We start from the raw sequence: 19597 nt of genomic DNA, 5'->3' as shown, positions 1-19597 counted from the left end.
AGAGACGGGGTTTCACTGTGTTAGCCAGAATGGTCTCAATCTCCTGACCTTGTGATCCGCCCATCTCGTCCTCCCAAAGTGCTGGGATTACAGGTTTGAGCCACTGCGCCCGGCAATTTTTGTATTTTTAGTAGAGACAGGGTTTCTCCATGTTGGCCAGGCTGGTCTCAAACACCCGACCTCAGGTGATCCGCCCACCTCAGCCTCCCAAAGTGCTGGGATTACAGGCGTGAGCCACCGCACCCAGTGTGAGTTATCTATTGATGCATAAAAAATTGTACCCCAAACTCAGTGACTTCAAACAATAAGCACGTATTATGTCCCAGTTTCTGTGGGAAGGAATTACGAAGCAATTTGGCTGGGTGGTTCTGGCTCAGGCTCTCTCATGGGTTGCACTCAATGTTGGTTGGAGCTGCAGTCACCCGAAGGCTTTAATTGGGGCTGGAAGATCCACCTCCAACCTCACTCTCCTGGCTGTTGGCAAGAGGCTTCAGTTTCTCACCAGGAGGACCTGTGTGAAGGGCTGCTCACAACATTGTAGCTGGCTTTCCTTAGAGTAAGTGATCCCAGGAGAAAAAGACCGAGGTGGAGGCCACAATGTCGTCTATGACTTAGCTTCAGAAATGCCGTATCACTGCTTCTTCCATATTCTACTGGTCACATAGACCAAACCTAATATCGTGTGGGAAAGAACTATACAAGGGCATGAATAGTAGGAGGGGAAACCATGGCGGCCATTTGGAAGTGACTATCACAAGAGGTGAGGGAAAGTTCTCTTTACTGAGCACTGATCCACTGGTAAATTTCCCGCCACCCTGACTCCTAACAGCTTCTCTCTGTCTCTCTCTCTCTTTTTTATTTTTGGATGGAGTTTCGCTCTTGTTGCCCAGGCTGGTGTACCATGGCGTGATTTGGCTCACTGCAACCTCTGCCTCCCGGGTTCAAGCGATTCTCCTGCCTCAGCCTCCCAAGTAGCTGGGATTACAGGTGTGCACCACCACACCTGGCTAATTTTGTATTTTTAGTAGAGATGGGGTTTCTCCATGTTGGTCAGGCTGGTCTCGAACTCCTCTCAACCTCTGGTGATCCACCCGCATCGGCCTCCCAAAGTGCTGGGATTACAGGCGTGAGCCACCTGCCCAGCCCGCTCTCTCTTTTTTTTTAGACAGGGTTTCATCCTATCACCCAGGCTGGAGTGCAGTGGCACGATTATAGCTCGCTGTCATCTCAAACTCCTGGGCCCAAGTGATCGTCTGGCCTCAGCCTCCTTAGTAGCTGGAACTACAGGTGCTCACCACCATGCTCGGCTAATATTTTTAAATGTTTTTGTAGTGATGGGGTGTCATTATATTGACCAGGCTGGTCTTGAACTCCTGGCCTCAGGTCGTCTTCCCTCCACAGCCTCTCAGCGTGCTGGGATTACAGGTGTAAGCCACCATTCCCTGATGCAACAGCTTCTCTCTCTCTCTTTTGTAACTGGACAGCTTCCTGAACCAGAGAAGGCTTAGAGAGACTTTCTAGCTTCTCTTAAAGACTGAAAATTTTAAGCTGGGCGTGGTGGCTCAAGCCTGTAATCGCAGCACTTTGGGAGGCCGAGACGGGCGGATCATGAGGTCAGGAGATCGAAACCATCCTGGCTAACATGGTGAAACTCCGTCTCTACTGAAAAATACAAAAAAACTAGCTGGGCGAGGTGGCGGGCGCCTGTAGTCCCAGCTACTCGGGAGGCTGAGGCAGGAGAATGGCGTAAACCCGGGAGGCAGAGCTTGCAGTGAGCTGAGATCCAGCCACTGCACCCCAGCCTGGGCGACAGAGCGAGACTCTGTCTCAAAAAAAAAAAAAAAGACTGAAAATTTGGTCTTACTAGGGTGATGGCAGGACTCTGAGGACCTGTTCTTTGCTTAAATATCCAGTAGACATGTAAACCTACTATCATCAAAACGAAACTACTGATCTTTTCTCCATAAAGACATATCTTCCATAATTGCCCTTCTATCAGTATGTGGCAATTCCATCTTTCCAGTTGCTGTGGCCCAAAATCTTGGAGTCATCCTTCACTCCTCTCCTTCTCGCTTTTTTTTTTTTTTTTTTTTTTTTTTGAGACAGAGTCTCGCTCTGTCACTCAGGCTGGAATGGAGTAGTACGATCTCGGCTCACTGCAACCTCCACCTGCCGGGTTCAAGCAATTCTCCTACCTCAGCCTCCTGAGTAGCTGGGATTACAGGCATGTGCCACCACACCTGGCTGATTTTTGCATTTTTATTAGAGATGAGGTTTCACCATGTTGGCCAGGCTGGTCTCGAACTCCTGACCTCAGGTGATCCGCCTGCCTCGGCTTCCCAAAGTGCTGTGTTTACAGGTGTGACTGTGCCCAGCCCACTCCTCTCCTTCTCTTAGACCTCTGTGTGTCCCACCAGTAAACTCTGCTGGCTGTACCTTGAAAATACATCTAAGAAAGACCCATCCAGTAGCCCCACCCAACCCCCCAGCCCTTCCCTTTGTCACTGGGTAACTGTACAGACTCCTGCTTAGTCTCTTTGCTCCTACCCTTTCTACTCTACAGTCACTCCTCAAGTCAGCAGCCAGAGTGATACTTTAAAAATATAGGTTAGATTACAACCTGCTCTGTTCAAAACCTTCCAGAGACTCTCCATCTCTTTTATTTATTTATTTGAGACAGAGTCTCACTCTGTCGCCCAGGCTGGAGTGCAGTGGCATGATCTCAGCTCATTGCAACCTCCGCCTCCCGGGTTCAAGTGATTCCCCTGCCTCAGTCCCGCCAAGTAACTGGGATCACAGATGCGTGCCATTACGCCTGGCTAATTTTTGTATTTTTAGTAGAGACGGAGTTTCGCCGTGTTGGCCAGGCTGGTCTCAAACTCCTGATCTCAGGTGATCTGCCTGTCTTGGCCGCCCAAAGTGCTGGGATTACAAGCGTGAACCACTGTGCCCGGCCCAGTCCTTCATTTCATGCTCTCAGAAGTCCAGTGTGGTAGGTTTCATCACACTCATTTTACAGAGAGAAGATTTGAGACTCAGAGAGATTACGTAATTTTCCTGAGATCATACAGCACAGCTGGGTCTCAAAAAGGCAGATGTTTCATCCCAACTCCAATCAAATATGTCAGAGTGCTCCTCCTTCACCACACCCCATTGTGCGATCCTTGGCAAATCGTATACCCTAACTCTGTGGGAAGCAAGCATCTGGATCCCCAGAGGCACAGCTCAGTTGTGGGAGCTCTGCCACTGCAAGGAGCCACCATAGATCTGAGATCTGGTCCTCAGGATGCTGGTTTTTATCAATTTCCCTGCAAAGAAACAGACTGGGAGGGCTAAGTCACTCTGACTAAACTAATAACTAAGTGATAAACCCAAACACATACTAATTTCTTAATTTATACAGAAAAATTAAACTGCTAAGAGGATTAGAATGGTAGGCTGGAAGTCTTTTTTTTTTTTTTTGATACGGAGTCTCGCTCTGTCGCCCAGGCTGGAGTGCAGTGGCTGGATCCCAGCTCACTGCAAGCTCCGCCTCCCGGGTTCACGCCATTCTCCTGCCTCAGCCTCCTGAGTAGCTGGGACTACAGGTGCCCGCCACCTCGCCCGGCTAGTTTTTTGTATTTTTTAGGAGAGACGGGGTTTCACCGTGTTAGCCAGGATGGTCTTGATCTCCTGACCTCGTGATCCACCCGTCTCGGCCTCCCAAAGTGCTGGGATTACAGGCGTGAGCCACCGCGCCTGGCCAGGCTGGAAGGTCTTTATAAATATGCTTAGAAAATAGGCTTTATTTGAATAAAGTTATACGGAGATCTAACACAGGCTACTTAGAAGCATTCTCTTTCCTGGACAGAACTGATATAGCTCTGACTTATTTTCATCCCTTGACTGTTCTTTTTCTAGATTGCAGACATCTCTCTCTTTAGTTATGACAACATTATATTGGATGGGTCACAATGAACTTTACGAGATTATAGTTAATTACAGTTTTCCTTCCCTCGGAGTAATTTAGAAAACACCACAAATGCATACCCAGCATATTTCCTCATCATCTCCAGGGGAGACTTTGAGAAGCTTTTTCTTACAGCCACTCTCACACACCCATGAGCTAGAGGGCGTGTTGTGTAACCATATCCCAGCTCCAGCGGTTCTCAACATCCTGATGGTTTTTTTGTTTATCCATCCTACCCTTCTAAACACACACACATGATATTCCTCTAGAGTATCTTAAAGCAGATCTCTAATTCTTATCTCTAAATTCAGGAGTTGGAGCCTCATCTTTTTTTTTTTTTTTTTCTTTTTTAGAGATAGGGTCTTGCTTTGTCACCCAGGCTGGAGTGGAGTGGCCTGATCATGGCTCACTGCAGCCTTGACCCCCTGGGGTCAAATGACCCTCCTGTCTCAGTCTCCCGAGTAGCTGGGTCTACTGGTGCACACCACCACGCCCAGATAATTTTTTCTATTTTTTGTAGAGATGGGGTCTTACTATGTTGCCCAGGCTGGTGTCAAGCTCCTGAACTCAAGTGATCCTCCTGCCTCGGCCTCCAAAGTGCTGGTACTACAGGTGTGTGAGGCACTGCACCCAGCCTGTCCTAATCTTTTTTTTTTTTTTTTTTGAGACGGAGTCTCGCTCTGTCGCCCAGGTTGGAGTGCAGTGGCACGATCTCGGCTCACTGCAAGCTCCGCCTCCGGGGCCCACGCCATTCTCCTGCCTCAGGAGAATGATCTTAAAGATTACCACAACAAGTCATTGTGAGATCAAAATGAGATACTGGATGTGAAAGGGCTGTAGTTCTGAAAAATAGGCTGCATATTAAATTCTCTGGTGGAGGGTGGGGTGAGCACGATGGTTCATACCTGTAATTCCAACACTTTCGGGGGTCAAGGTAGGAGGATGACTCGAGCCCAGGAGTTCAACACCAGCCTGGTCAAATAGCAAGACATTATCTCTACAAAAAATAAAATAAAATAATAGCCAGGCATGGTGACACCTGACTGTATTCCAACTCCTCAGAAGGCTAAGGCAAGAGGATCCCTTGAGCCCAGGAGTTTGAGGCTGCAGTGAGCCATGATCACACCACTGCACTTTATCCTGGGTGACAGAACAAGACCCTGTCTCTGAAAAAAAAAAAAAAAAGAGGCTAGCGTAGTGGGTCATGCCTGTAATCCCAGCACTTTGGGACACTGAGGTGGGCGGAGTGCTTGAACCCAACCAGGAGTTCGAGACCAGCCTGGTCAACATGGTGAAATCCCGTCTCTACAAAAAATATAAAAATTAGCTGGGCATGGTGGCATGTGCCTGTGGTCCCGGCTACTCAGGAGGATGAGGCGGGAGGACGGCTTGAGCCTGGAAGGCAGAGGTTGCAGTGAGCTGTGATCACATCACTGTCCTCCAGCCTGGATGATAGAGTGAGAGACTCTCTCAAAAAAAATAAAATTAAATTCTCCAATTTTTTTTTTTTTTCTTCAAAACTAAATCCCTACACCTATTGACTCAAGTGTCTGACAGGAGGGCTCAGGCAAAGGTACCTACCCCAGGATATTTGACTGTGGCTTTCAGGAGGCCAATGTTGAGAAGTCACCACTGGGAAGTAGCTGGCTAGTTAGTGTTGGAGCTGCCATCCTCTCGTATGCTCCAGTGGCTACCTGGGGAACTGGAGGTACAGTTGGTAGGACCCAGTCAGCTGTGACTATTGGGCTGAAGATGGACGTGACCCACTGGATACCTGAGGATGGATGGATGGTTGTACTTGGCCTAGGGAGGGCTGATGTTAGACCCTGCTTTGGTCCTAGGAGGGGGTGGATCAGAATTGAATGGCAAGGTTTGTAAAAGAAGGGTGAGAAGCAGTGGAAAGAATAGGCCAAGAGGCTGCCCTGGAGCCTCTATCATGGGGTGAAGGGGCATTAGGCTTCAAGGTGCTCCTGAGCGGAGGTCCCTCTTTGGTGGTGGTTGTTGTGGTTTTTAATTTTTAAAAAGGCACAGGGTCTCTACATCTTGCCCAGGCTGGTCTTGAACTCCTGGGCTCAAGCAATCCTCCTGAAGTGCTAGAATTATAGGCATGAGCCACCGCACCCAGCCCCCCTCTTTGGCTCGGAAGACGGGAAAGTAGAGGAATCACCCAGAACTGCTGGAATACACAACTCACATTGTATATGAATACCTCAGCCCTGAAGTTGTGCAGCCCTAGATTGTGGGAGACAGATGATTCCACAGAGAAAAAAGGGGACCGCTAGGCAACTGAAAGGATGGCAGCGCAAGACCCGAGCCAGCTTTCAGAGGGTGCCCCTGCGTGGGAGTAAAAGGCGGTGTTGAAGGGGGCATGGCTACTTGTTCTCCTTCCCACCACCACCCCTCAACACCTTGACCGTGTTGAAGTGAGCTGAAGCTTGTGCTTCTGAAAAGCAGCTACAGTAAATAAATCCCCCATCCTTTCGTCTTCCTTCCATCTCATTTTGTAGACTCCATTGTCCAGGCTGGAGTAGAGTGGCGCGATCTTGGCTCACTGCAACCTCTGCCTCCTGGGCTCGAGTGATTCTCATGCCTCAGCCTCCCAAGTAGCTGGGATTACAGGCACGTGTCATGATGCCTGGCTGATTTTTGTTGTGTTTTTAGTAGACAGGGTTTCACCATGTTTGTTGGCCAGGCTGGTCTTAAACTCCTGACGTGTGATCTGCCCGCCTCAGCCTCCCAAAGTGCTGGGATTACAGGCGTGAGCCACCGCACCCAGCTGAGAAATGATTGATCTTAACGGACTACTTAGCTCTGGAATATCCCGAGATAAGACCCACTTCCACCCTTCCTCAGTGACTCAGATAAGACCTTCTCCATCCTTCCTCTCATGAAAAATCCCTTGTTTACCTGGAGTTACCCCAGGTCTCCTTCCTTTTTTTTTGCTTGGAGACGGAGTTTTAGTCTTGTTGCCCAGGCTGGAGTGCAGTGGCGCGATCTCGGCTCACTGCAACCTCTGCTTCCCAGGTTCAAGTTATTCTCCTGCCTCAGCCTCCTGAGTAGCTGGGATGACAGGCATGCGCCACCACGTCCAGCTAATTTTATATTTTTAGTAGAGACGGGGTTTCTTCATGTTGGTCAGGCTGGTCTCGAACTCCCGACCTCAGGTGAGCCACCCGCCTCGGCCTCCCAAAATGTTGGAATTACAGGCATGAGCCACTGCGCCTGGCCTTTATGTGCATTTTACCACAATTAAAAATTCATCTTGCAGAGAAATGCAATGAAAGTAATTTTATTCAAAACAATTAGAACCCCTATATGTGCTGGGTGATAGGTTGGTGTTAGGGAAATAGGTGGGGCCTGAGATAGGAAATGAGTAAGACCTGCTTCCTGTGGTCCTGGAGCTCCCAGCCTTGCTGCAGATACAAACCCATAATCTGTTAACTGAGCTCCATAGTTCCAGGTGACACACATTATAGTGCACATGTGTACCACCTGATTTTAGTCAGGATGCAAAGGGCTTTGAATGCTACACTAAGGACTTTCGATTTTGGTAATTGGGAGTTATGAATGGTTTTTGTTTTTTTTTTTTTTTAAGACGGAGTCTCTCTCTGTCGCCCAGGCTGGAGTGCAGTGGCCGGATCCCAGCTCACTGCAAGCTCCGCCTCCCGGGTTTATGCCATTCTCCTGCCTCAGCCTCCCCAGCAGCTGGGACTACAGGCGCCCACCACCTCGCCCGGCTAGTTTTTTGTATTTTTTAGTAGAGACGGGGTTTCACCATGTTAGCTAGGATGGTTTCGATCTCCTGATCTCGTGATCCGCCCGTCTCGGCCTCCCAAAGTTCTGGGATTACAGGCTTGAGCCACCGCGACCGGCCTATGAATGGTTTTAAAGCCAGTGTATGACATGAATAGATTCATTGCAATTCCTAAAGTCTTAGCACCAGGCATTTGACATTGGAGGGTGTCAAAGACTGATGGCTGTGACAGGCTGGGCATCATGGCTCACACCTGTAATCCCAGCACTTTGAGAGATGAAGTGGGAGGATCGCTTAAGGCCAGGAGTTCAAAACCAGCCTGGACAACATAGAGACCCCCATCTTTAGAAAAAATTTAAAAAATTATCTGAGGCTCACCCAGCAGTTTGAGGCTGTAGTGAGCTATGATCACAGTATTGCACCTCAGCCTGGGTGATGGATTGAGACTCCATCTCTTCTTTTTTTTTTTTTGAGAAGGATCTGCTGCCCAGGCTGGAGTACAGTAGTGCGATCTTCTCGACTCACTGCAACCTCCACCTCCTGGGTTCAAGCGATTCTCCTGCCTCAGCCTCCCAAGTATCTGGGATTACAGGCACCCGCCACCACACCCGTTTACATTTTGTATATATATACACATATATATATATATATTTTTTGAGATGAAGTCTCACTGTGTTGCCCAGGCTGGAGTGCTGTGGTGTGGTCTTGGCTCACTGCAACCTCCGCCTTCTGGGTTCAAGTGATGCTCCTGCCTCAGCCTCCCGAGTAGCTGGGACTACTGGCGTGCACCACCACGGCCGGCTAATTTTTTGTATTTTTAGTAGAGATGGGGTTTCACCATGTTGGCCAGGATGGTCTTGAACTCCTGACCTCAGGTAATCCGCCTGCCTCCCAAAGTGCTGGGATTACAAGCATAAGCCACCGTGCCTGGCCAAGTAAAAAAGAAAATAGCTGTGACAGCTTTAATTTTAAAAAGTTGATCCCCTGTAAAGCAGGCTCATAATTATGTTTATCTTATTAAATATATTCATGCTCAGGAAAGCAAGCGAGTGTTAACTTTGGTTAAGTCTATTGGGAAGACATAAATACAGATCTGTCAATTGCTCTACAAGGGATGTGCGTGGAGCACTTTGAGAGCTCAGACAGGGGAATCTACCCTGCCTGAGGGGTTCCGGAAGGACCTCCAGAAGGAAGTGGACTGCAGAAAAAAAGAGGGAAGGGAAGCTGGAGCATAAAGATGGAGGAAAAGAGTCACGGGCAATAAGGCCAGGACCAGATGGCAGGGGGCTTTGTGTGCCAAGTTGAGGGGCTTGAATCTCCTCCCCACAGGTGACAGTGAGCCATCAAAGGCCCGGTTAATAAGAATGATGATGATGAAATAGTGCTTATGGCTCAGTGTGGTGGTTTACACCTCTAATCCCAGCACTTTAGGAGGCTGAGGAGGGCGGATCGCTAAAGTCCAGAAGTTTGAGACAAATCTGGGCAACTTAGTGAGACCCCCCCCCCGACACACACACCCCATTGCTACAAAAAATTAAAAATTAGCCAGGCGTGGTGACACATACCTGTCGTCTCAGCTACTTGAGAGGCTGAAGTGGGAAGATCCCTTGAACCGAGGAGGTTGAGGCTGTGGTCATGCCACTGCACTCCAGCCTGGGCGACAGAGAGAGACCCTGTTCCAAAAACAAAAACAAAAAAAAAGAAAAGAAAAAAGAAAGAAATAGTGCTTACTACACGCAAGACACTGTTCTAAGAGGTTTACCAATATTGACTCATTTAACCCTGACACTCACTATGGTTAGATGGTTTTGATCACTTTAGTGGCTACGTGGAGACCAGTCTGGACACATGTTGTTATGGTGCCGGATAAAGATGAAGGGATGTGCCTGTAGTCCCAGTTACTCAGGAGGCTAAGGTGGCAGGATCACTTGAGCCAGGGAGGTAGAGGCTGGAGCTGAGACTGTGCCACTGCACTCCAGCGTGGGCAACAGAGCAAGACCTTGTCTCTCTGTCTCTCTCTTTTTTTTTTTTTTTTTGAAACGGAGTTTTGCTTTTGTGGCTCAAGCTGGAGTGCAGTGGCTTGGTCTTTGCTCACTGCAACCTCTGCCTCCTGGGTTCAAGCGATTCTCCTGCCTCAGCCTCCCAGTAGCTGGGATTACAGGTGCCACCACGCCTGGCAATTTTTTTTTTGTATTTTTAATAGAGATGGGGTTTCTCCATATTGGTCAGGCTGGTCTCGAGCTTCCAACCTCAGGTGATCCGCCCGCCTCGGGCTCCCAAAGTGCTGGAATTACAGACGTGAGCCACGGCACCCGGCCAAGACCTCGTTTCAAACAAAAAAGGAAAAAAAAAAGAGGGAAGGAGGTGATGGCTTTTAGAATTAATTAATTTGTGTGCTTTCAATTCTTTTATATCTGTAGGTTGCTTGATGGCCCAGACTATCACGGCAAAGGAGTCATTTGCATTTGAAGAGAATGTGTCTTCCGCAGTTGTTAGGTGGAGTTTCTATAAATATCATCAGGTCAAGTTAGTTGGCAGTGCTGTTCAAGTCTTTTATAAATTGATAATTTTCCAGCTATTTTATGGATTTATCTGTTTCTCCTTTCACTGTTATATCTTCCAAACTGATTCAGAGAGCTGCAGTCAGGACCGTACTATTGCAGAGAGGATAGAATGTTTGTTTGGGACCAGAAGAAACGTTTTATCTCTTTAAATTTACTCTCGTACGCAGAAAACAAAGTAGAAATAAACTACGTATCCCAGCAAGCCTAGCGGAACTCAGGGCAAATGCAAATAAGGGAGTCTGGGCATTCGGCTACGCCCCTTTTCTGGGTTGGCAAGGCAACTGATACCAAAGCCAGCCAATCGATGATATGCTCACCTGCAGGGGCGGGGGATTGACGAGAGCCAATAGAACGCGGGGACGGTGGTTCTTCGGGCCAATGGGTTGGGCGACGGGGCGGGCTTTTGATGAAGGGTCGGCGGTGGGAAAGATGGCGGCGACTCTGGGACCCCTTGGGTGGTGGCAGAAGTGGCGGCGATGTTTGTCGGCTCGGGATGGGTCCAGGATGTTACTCCTTCTTCTTTTGTTGGGGTCTGGGCAGGGCCCACAGCAAGTCGGGGCGGGTCAGACGTTCGAGTACTTGAAACGGGAGCACTCGCTGTCGAAGCCCTACCAGGGTGAGGCGCCCGGGGTGAGGTGGTCGTGCAGTGGGGCGGGCTTCGGGACTTGATTTCAGGGGTAGAGGCGGGGGCGGCGAAGGGCTTCGTGGCCCGGAGGAAACTGCTGGCGGTGGTGGGGCCCACGGGGACTCCCTCCGCGTTTGGGAGCCACAGGTCTGAAAGTCAGGAGTTAGGTGTGCCTGCCAAGCTCTGGAAGTTTCCAGTAGGTAAAGGCAGGGCTGTCGGGTGCCACTAGTGCTAGGCCTGGAGTTAGACAGGAGGAGTTTGGGAAGGGGAGATAATTGAGAATGGTGAGGGGTAATTGAGGGCTACTAGCAGTGAGCCGGTCTCCAGATGGACCTGTGGATGTGCTAGAAATAAAGCGGGAGGAAGAACTGGGGTAGAACTTGAACGGAATGAGAAGAAAGATGATAAAATTATGCAGCTGGGTAGAACCACCTTCTCTTCTGCAGCCTAGGGGCCCTATTGATGAAAGAGGTTAGGGTTTACACAACTCTAAGCACAGCTTATCGGCCAGAAAATTGATACAGTTAGCTACAAAACGTTGACAAACCAGTGCAGATGGCTTAACTAACACAAGTCTTTCCCCACTAAGGCATAAGTAGTGGGACACAAAACAGTTCAAAGTACAAGAGTATACGCTACTACTAAGGGTAATCATTTATTCCCTTACATGCCTGGAGTGCCTCTGTGCTGATCTCTTTGCTAATATTCATGAGTTTGCAGACACGAAGTTTTCACTCTTAAAGAAGTGTATAGTTGAGGGTACAGGGAGTAGCTTCACACTTTAAGGGTTGTTTAAAGAAAGAATGTGACAGCTGGGTGCGGTGGCTCCCTCCTGTAATCCCAGCACTTGGGGAGGCCGAGACGGGCGGATCACGAGGTCAGGAGATTGAGACCATCCTGGCTAACATGGTGAAACCCCATCTCTACTAAAAATACAAAAAAATTAGCCGGGTGTGGTGGCGGGCGCCTGTAGTCCCAGCTGCTGGGGAGGCTGAGACAGGAGAATGGTGTGAACCTGGGAGGCGGAGCTTGCAGTGAGCTGAGATGCACCACTGCACTTCAGCCTGGGCAACAGAGCGAGACTCCATCTCAAAAAAAAGAAAAGAAAAGAAAGAATGTGACTAAGCGCCAGAGACGTGAGGGTCAAACTCTTTTTGTTTTTATTTATATATTTTTAGAGACAGTGTCTTGTTCCATTGCCTAGGCTGGAGTGCAGTGGCACAATCATGGCTCATGCAGTTTCACCCTCCTGGGCTCAAGCGATCCTGCCCCCTCAGCCTCCTGAGTAGCTAGGACTATAGACAAGGACAACCACACCTGGCTAATTTTTTTTTTTTTTGGTAAAGACAGGGTCTTTCTATGTTGCCTAGACTGGTCTCAAACTGCTGACCTCAAGATGCCCTCCCTCCTCAGCGTCTTAAAGAGTGGGGATTACAGGGGTGAGCCACTGCACCTGACCTGTCAAACTCTTTTTGATGTAACTCAGGAAAATTTTTTTCTTTTACGATGCTGAAGTTTATTCACATGTTACAACGGGAAGAATGGATGTGAGCTATGGTTACTGTAGCATGCATAAAGTGATAGTTCTGATGTACTTTGGGGTCCTCACCTGATAAAGGCCTTGTGAAAGTTGTAGAGATAGTAAGGATTTAAGATTCCTGAGTGACAAGATAGGAGATTGAGTGACATTAAAGGGGGAAAAAGACGATGGCTCAGCTTTCAGAGGCTGTGTGGTGGCTGCTTTCTGAATGGATTGGTGTTGAAGAATATGAACTGATCTACTTCCTTCCTGTAGGTGTGGGCACAGGCAGTTCCTCACTGTGGAATCTGATGGGCCATGCCATGGTGATGACCCAGTATATCCGCCTTACCCCAGATATGCAAAGTAAACAGGGTGCCTTGTGGAACCGGGTGGTAAGAATCTTTCTCCCTCCTGTGTTGCTGACCCAGAAAGACCTAAAAGGTTCAGCAGTGGCATACTGATTTAGTTTTACTGTCTATCCCCCTGGTATTCTGTCTTCTGTGGATAGCAAGGATCTTTATTTTTGAGATTATTCTGACCTTCATAATAAATAAATCAGGTATTTAGGAAAATGCTATTTAATTATAGCAAATAATTTATTTTTTTTTTTCCCCCTGAAATGTCTTTAATTCCTGATTGGCCCAATAGTACTACTCCTTAGGGTTTAATAATTACTTAACTTCTGCTTAACCACTTTGTAAGAAGATTGTAAGAAGACCAGAGTGCAGTGGCACAATCTTAGCTCACTATAGCCTCAAACTCCTGGGTTTAAGGGATCCTCCTCCCTCAGCCTCCTGAGTAGCTGAGACTACAGGCATGTGCCACTGCACGTGGCTCATTTTAAAAATATTTTTTGTAGAGATGGGATCTTGCTGTGTTGCCCAGGCTGGTCTCAAATTCTTGGTCTCAAACAATCCTCCTGCCTTGGCCTCCCAAAGGTCTGGGATTACAGGTGTGAGCCACCAGGCCTCGTTGAGAGTACTCTCTTAAATTGATCCCAGACCTTATCCCAGCATCCCCACCTTGTTATTTCAATTTGAAGAGTCTGATATAAAATTTTATTTTCATGTGAAAGCCACTCTGAGCTATTGGTCATTTTATTTGTACTTCTCTGGACCTTTTCTAGCTGCATTGTCTTCCTTGAGGTATGGCGACAAGAAGTGAATGCAGTGTTCCTGGTGTGGCTGCACTGTGATTTTGTACAAGTGTAAGATGATGCTTTCTTTTCTGTTTCCAGGGCTCTTTCTAAATCTTTCATGACCAGTTTACTTTTGGGCATGACTGGCATCCTTTGATACTTTCTCTGGAGCTCTCATAAACTAAGAACTTACTTTTACATGGCTTTTCTCATTAGTTGTAGATAAGTGAATCTCAGAAAAGAGAACGATTTCTTTTCCTTGTTCAGGAGGGCAAGAGAAATTTCTACGTTAGCTGTCTGTACAAACTGGCCCCTTAACCTAGATCATAGTGCTGAGCTCATTTTTGGACAGAGTACAGAGCATTGTGTTTTGGTAGGAGAGATAAAGGACAGTTGAAAGACAGGGGTTCTTGGTCCAGCTCTGTTACAGTCCTCCTGTGAGCCCTAGGCAGATTATTTAACCTCTTAGTTTTCTGTTTCTCCATCTGATAAATGAGCTTTGAAATACCTGTTTTACTTGCCCACTGGGCTTGTTGTGAGAATAAAATAAGACGATAGACATGAAAAGACTGTGGCAAGTTAAAATGGTTACAGAAATATGTGTTATGTCATTACACTTGTAGAAGTTTGTTGGTGGGGCTCTTGTGGGTTACCGGATGATTATGTTCAAGGCTTGATACTCCGCTGCTGTCTTGCTGGCTCTCTGTCTCTACATAACTTGTAGCCTCAGTTCTAGTATAGCCTCTAGTTCTTCCCTTTTTCAGATTTCTGATACCTGTTTTCGCTGTTATCTGGCTATCTCCATGACTGTGGGCTTATTTCTGAGTTATTTGAATGGGATCCATTTGTTTGAGCAGTGGTTCTCAAATTGGGCTCTCCATTGGAGTTGATGCTTGGGTGTCACCCCCAGAGACTCTGATCTAATTGGAATAGGGTGCAGCTTGGCCATTGGGATTTTTTAAAACTGCCTAGGTGAATCCAGTGTGTGGCAGAATTTCAGAAACACAATTATATATGGTCCTGGGCAAAACAGTATAGCGTTGTGCTGTAGGAGGCCAAGAATCAGTGACAGACACCTCTTGGCTCACTGAGAACTTCTGTGACACTGCCCTGTTCCCAGGGGCATTATACCTACCTCCTGGCAGCTTCCTGCCCCGCTGAATTTCACTCTTTCTCTGAAAGATTTTTTTTTTTTTTTTGAGACAGGGTCTCATCACTCTGTCAGCTAGGCTGGAGTGCAGTGGCGCTGTCACAGCTCACTGCAGTCTGGACCTCCTGGGCTCAAGTTATCCTCCCACCGTAGCCTCTCAACATGCTTGGATTACTGGCGTGAGCTACTGTGCCTGGCCTTTCTCTGAAATCTTTTCTTTTTTTTTGAGATGGAGTCTCCCTGTGTCACCCAGGCTGGAGTGCAGTGGCGCGATCTTGGCTCACTGCAAGCTCCACCTCCTGGGTTCACACCATTCTCCTACCTCAGCCTCCCAAGTAGGTGGGACTACAGACGCCCGCCACCACACCCAGCTAATTTTTTGTATTTTTTAGTAGAGACGGAGTTTCACCGTGTTAGCCAGGATGATTTTGATCTCCTGACCTTGTGATCTGCCCGCCTTGGCCTCCCAAAGTGCTGGGATTAAAGGCGTCAGCCACCGTGCTGGGCCCTTTCTCTGAAATCTTTTTTTTTTTTTTTTTTTTTTTTTGAGACGGAGTCTCACTCTGTCACCCAGGCTGGAGTACAGTGGCGCCATCTTGGCTCACTGCAAGCTCCACCTCCTGGGTTCACGCCAGTCTCCTGCCTCAGCCTCCCGAGTAGCTGGGACTACAGGTGCCCGCCACCACAGCTGCCTAATTTTTTTTTGTATTTTCAGTAGAGACGGGGTTTCACCATGTTAGCCAGGATAGTCTCGATCTCCTAACCTCCATGATCTGCGCCCGCCTCGGCCTCCCAAAGTGCTGGGATTACAGGCGTGAGCCACTGCACCCGGCCGTCTGAAATCTTAATGAAACAGCAGAGAGCTAAGAATCCAGAGTGACAAGACAGAGACTGGCTCATTAGAGTAGGATAACCTGTTGGAGATTTCAGGGCCCCTTGCTAAATGCAGGAGTACCCAACCTCCTTTCATTTTGACTATGTACTTCTAATATGAACACTTTTGGAAAATATCCCAGAAATAAAAAATGAAAACTGAAAATGATCTAGCAATATGTTGCCCAGAACAGTCTATTTGGAGAGCCTTTGGCTGAACCCAGCTGGTCCGTCTGTTCTTCCTTCACTTCTTTCTTCACAGTAGACTTTTAACCAGAAGCTTCCCTAAATCAACTACCCTCTCTCATTTTTCTCTTGAAACTGTTCAACTGTTTAAAACACTTAACCATCCACTCGCATCCTTCTCCAGGTGCATTTAAGCTTCTTGGCCATGGATGGGAGGATTTGGGGAACTGTAACTTGCTCTTCTTGTGAGAATTCTGGTTTACCCCTCAGCTTGGCAGAGGGCCAGGTCTAGCTAATTAGAGTTGCTTGTAGTATCTGCTAATTATTGCTGGAAACCTTTGCATAATAGCTTAGCTTTTCTTTTTCTACTGTAATAAATTAGGCTTTGACCTTTCTTTAAATCCAGCTTTTCAGAGTCTTTCTGTCTGAGGGGTGATCTTGAGTTGTAAATGAGTATGGATTCAGCCTTCTGTACTCTAAAAGCCGAGCTACTTTGCTGGGGGGATGTAGGATCACAGGAGTGGAGTTTGGTATACTCTTGTCTTTCCCAGCTTTGGAGTTCTGTCCGGTTTCTGTTGGGAAATGTTGAAGATAATTGGGGGGTTTATTCATTTTCATATTAAATCTCTAAACAGTTGAGTGGTTGAATCCGTTTAATTTTATGACATGAACACTAGCAAGTCTTAGATTTAGGTTTTAACCCTTAGGCTCGTGTGACCTGCATCTGTGTGTTTTCCGAGTCTGCTGATGGCTGATGCGGGCTGGAGGGGTTTTGCATTTCATGCTCCTTGTTGATTCTAATGTCTTTTTTACTTTAGCCGTGTTTCCTGAGAGACTGGGAGTTGCAGGTGCACTTCAAAATCCATGGACAAGGAAAGAAGAATCTGCATGGGGACGGCTTGGCAATCTGGTACACAAAGGATCGGATGCAGCCAGGTATTGGGACCCTGTGTTACTCTTGTGTGGGTGTGACAACCTGCTTTTTCATGTGCCCTCTTTTTGAAAAGTTTCCTTCCCCACAGTGCCAGCTGTTTCCCTCTCCTTTAATGTATGTGGATGAACACTGGCCTCTCTAGTCTCTAGAATGGGATCTGAGTCCTCATAAGCAGCTGAATTTGGCTCATCCTGAGGCAGTTGCTTGCTTGTTACTTCTTTCTGAGTTTCCTCGTGAAACTACCTGGCCTGTTGGCTGGATGAAAGCACTGGCTCTCCTGAACACTGACGATTGGGTGAGCTGATTTCTTCTGAGCATTCACAGTGAATGATCTCAGCACTGCTGAGTCAAGAGAAGAGTTATCTATTTTCCTTGTGTAGGAGCTATTATTGCTCCACGTAGATGGCAGGCTCAACCTGATTTGACCTGATCTCTTTTGCAACAAGAAGTAGAACTAGGGAATTCAGTTCTCTCTTGGGGGCATAGTCTGTACCAAGTGTTTGTAAAGCAGAATTCTGTAGGGGCACCCTAGCAACCAGTTTGGATGAGGAAGCTGCCTGAGTGCTCAATAAGGTCGCAGTGGCCTTCTCTCTTTCCCTCGCCTCCAACAACAAACAATTACCGATATTTACTGGGCGTTGTTACAGGCCATGTGCTTTGCTGGGGACTTGTACATGTGTTTTCTCATCTTCAGAGAGGCTTGGGAGTCTTTTGAATTTTACTTTTTCCTCCATCATAGTGATATGTTATTCCTTTATCAACTCTTAGCTTGATTTCATTGTTCGTCATCTGTTCTCTCTCTCTAGGGCCTGTGTTTGGAAACATGGACAAATTTGTGGGGCTGGGAGTATTTGTAGACACCTACCCCAATGAGGAGAAGCAGCAAGAGGTAATGGCAAGTGTCAGAGCCTAGATCAGCTGCACTGACATCACAGTTCTTTGCCTCAGGAATGTTGTACAGGAGGGAACAAAGGGGATAGAAAGTTGAGGGGTTCTTCATCTATTGAACTTCGAAAGTTAATGTCCTTGTCAGTGTTTTTTCTAGAGGAACTGTTTAGGAGTGCACAGTCCTTTGGGAATAGCTGTCTTGAACAGGGGCTTTTTCTTTAGTGTTAATCATGTTCTCTCTTTTGCCTATTAGATAGCCACTGAAACTGAGCATGTTTGGTTGGTTGGTGATTTGGCTGCTCCAGAGCAAGCCGAATTTATGTAACTCAGCCTCCCGTGACTTTTAATCCATCAGTGCTGTGCTCTCTTCTGCAACTTGCACATACTTTTCAGCATCTTTTTCTTCTTCCTCATCTCAGACCTGAAGAACAGTTCTCCTGCCTATAGAAAAGGCTATAATTGACCAGGAGCAGTGGCTCATACCTGTAAGCCCAGCACTTTGGGAGGCCAAGGCTGGCAGATCACCTGAGGTCAGGAGTTTGAGACCAGCTTTGCCAACATGGTGAAACCCCGTCTCTACTAAATATACAAAAATTAGACGGGTGTGGTGGCGGGTGCCTGTAATCTCAGCTACTTGGGAGGCTGAGGCAGGAGAATCAGACCACTGCATACCACTGCACTACCTCCCTGGGCAGCAGAGTGAGACTGTCTCAAAAAAAAAAAGGAAAGAAAGAAAAGAAAGAAAGAAGAAAAGGCTATAAGGGAAGAAAATTGATGAAAGCCCAGCATTTTATTGGAACCTAGTATCTGGCTGTTGGCAAGCCTTTTTGTTACCTGACCCTAAGAGTTTTTTAGTGCTTGCTTTTTTTTTTTTTTTTGAGACGGAGTCTCGCTCTGTTGCCCAGGCTGGAGTGCAATGGCGCAATCTCGGCTCACTGCAAGCTCCACCTCACAGGTTCAAACCATTCTCCCCCCTCAGCCTCCTGAGTAGCTGGGACTACAGGTGTATGCCACCACACCTAGCTAATTTTTGTGTTTTTAGTAGAGACGGGGTTTCACCTTGTTGGTCAGGCTGGTCTCGAACCCCTGACCTCGTGATCTGCCCGCGTTGGCCTCCCAAAGTGCTAGGATTACAGGCATGAGCCACCATGCCTGGCTATTGCTTTCTTATATTGACAGTGGGTTTCTACTCTCTCTGTGTCCTATGGCACTGCCATCAGATGGTGGGAAATTATGACAGGTTGTTGCTGGGTATCCTTTAGCTAAGTAATACCTAGCGAGGAAAGCAGGATTAGAAATAGAGGCAAAGGTCACATTATTTTTTCCCCAAAGGTTTATTATGAAAATTTTCAAACTTAAAGAACATTAGAAAGCTGGGCATGGTGGCTCACGCCTGTAATCCCAGCACTTTGGGAGGCCGAGGTGGGCAGATTACTTGAGGTTAGGAGTTCGAGACCAGCCTGGCCAACACTGTGAAACCCTGTCTCCACTAAAAATACAAAAATTAGTATTTTTGTTAGTATTAGTATTAGTATTTTGTTAGTATTAACATGTAGTCCCAGCTACTTGGGAGGCTGCGGTGGGAGAGTCACTTGAACCTGGGAGGTGGAGGTTGCAGTGAGCTGAGAGCACGCCATTGCACTCCAGCCGGTAATCCCAGCTACTCGGGATGCTGAGTCAGGAGAATGGCTTGAATCCAGGAGGCGGAGGTTGCAGTGAGCTGAGATCGCACCACTGCACTCCAGCCTAGGCAACAGAGCGAGATTGTCACCAAAACAAACAAAAAAATTAGGATAGAGAATGATCATTGTATCTGTGATGTCCAGATTCAATAGTTGTTAACATTTTCCACATAGCTCACTTTATTTTTTATTTATATTTAGTTTTTGAGATGGAGTCTTGCTCGTCTCCAGGCTGGAGTACAGTGGTACAATCTCGGCTCACTGCAACCTCCACCTCCTGGATTCAAGCCATTCTCCTGCCTCAGGCCTCCTGAGTAACTGGGACTATAGGC

At 47.4% G+C, this 19597-nt stretch overlaps 1 protein-coding gene across 8 annotated transcripts in view; it reads left to right on the top strand.

The window, feature by feature from the left end:
• The first annotated feature begins 10662 nt into the window (after positions 1 to 10662).
• The window catches only part of LMAN2L (lectin, mannose binding 2 like), a 32562-nt gene continuing 23627 nt past the window's right edge, over positions 10663 to 19597 (top strand). For 2 of the 8 annotated variants that reach the window (XM_008008031.3, XM_008008030.3), the window contains exons 1-4: positions 10663 to 10883; positions 12688 to 12806; positions 16580 to 16697; positions 17502 to 17584. In XM_008008031.3, coding sequence (XP_008006222.2) covers positions 10697 to 10883; positions 12688 to 12806; positions 16580 to 16697; positions 17502 to 17584 — 507 coding nt within the window. In that variant the 5' untranslated portion in view covers positions 10663 to 10696. Of the gene's footprint in view, positions 10884 to 12687; positions 12807 to 13540; positions 13622 to 16579; positions 16698 to 17501; positions 17585 to 19597 lie in introns of all 8 variants that reach the window. The other 6 variants (XM_038004163.2, XM_008008032.3, XM_038004161.2 and 3 more) reach the window with 5 other exon arrangements.

The sequence above is a fragment of the Chlorocebus sabaeus genome, chromosome 14, assembly GCF_047675955.1.
Source record: "Chlorocebus sabaeus isolate Y175 chromosome 14, mChlSab1.0.hap1, whole genome shotgun sequence".
NCBI classification, from domain to species: Eukaryota; Metazoa; Chordata; class Mammalia; order Primates; family Cercopithecidae; genus Chlorocebus; species Chlorocebus sabaeus.
This window is presented reverse-complemented; position numbering and strand designations above follow the sequence as displayed.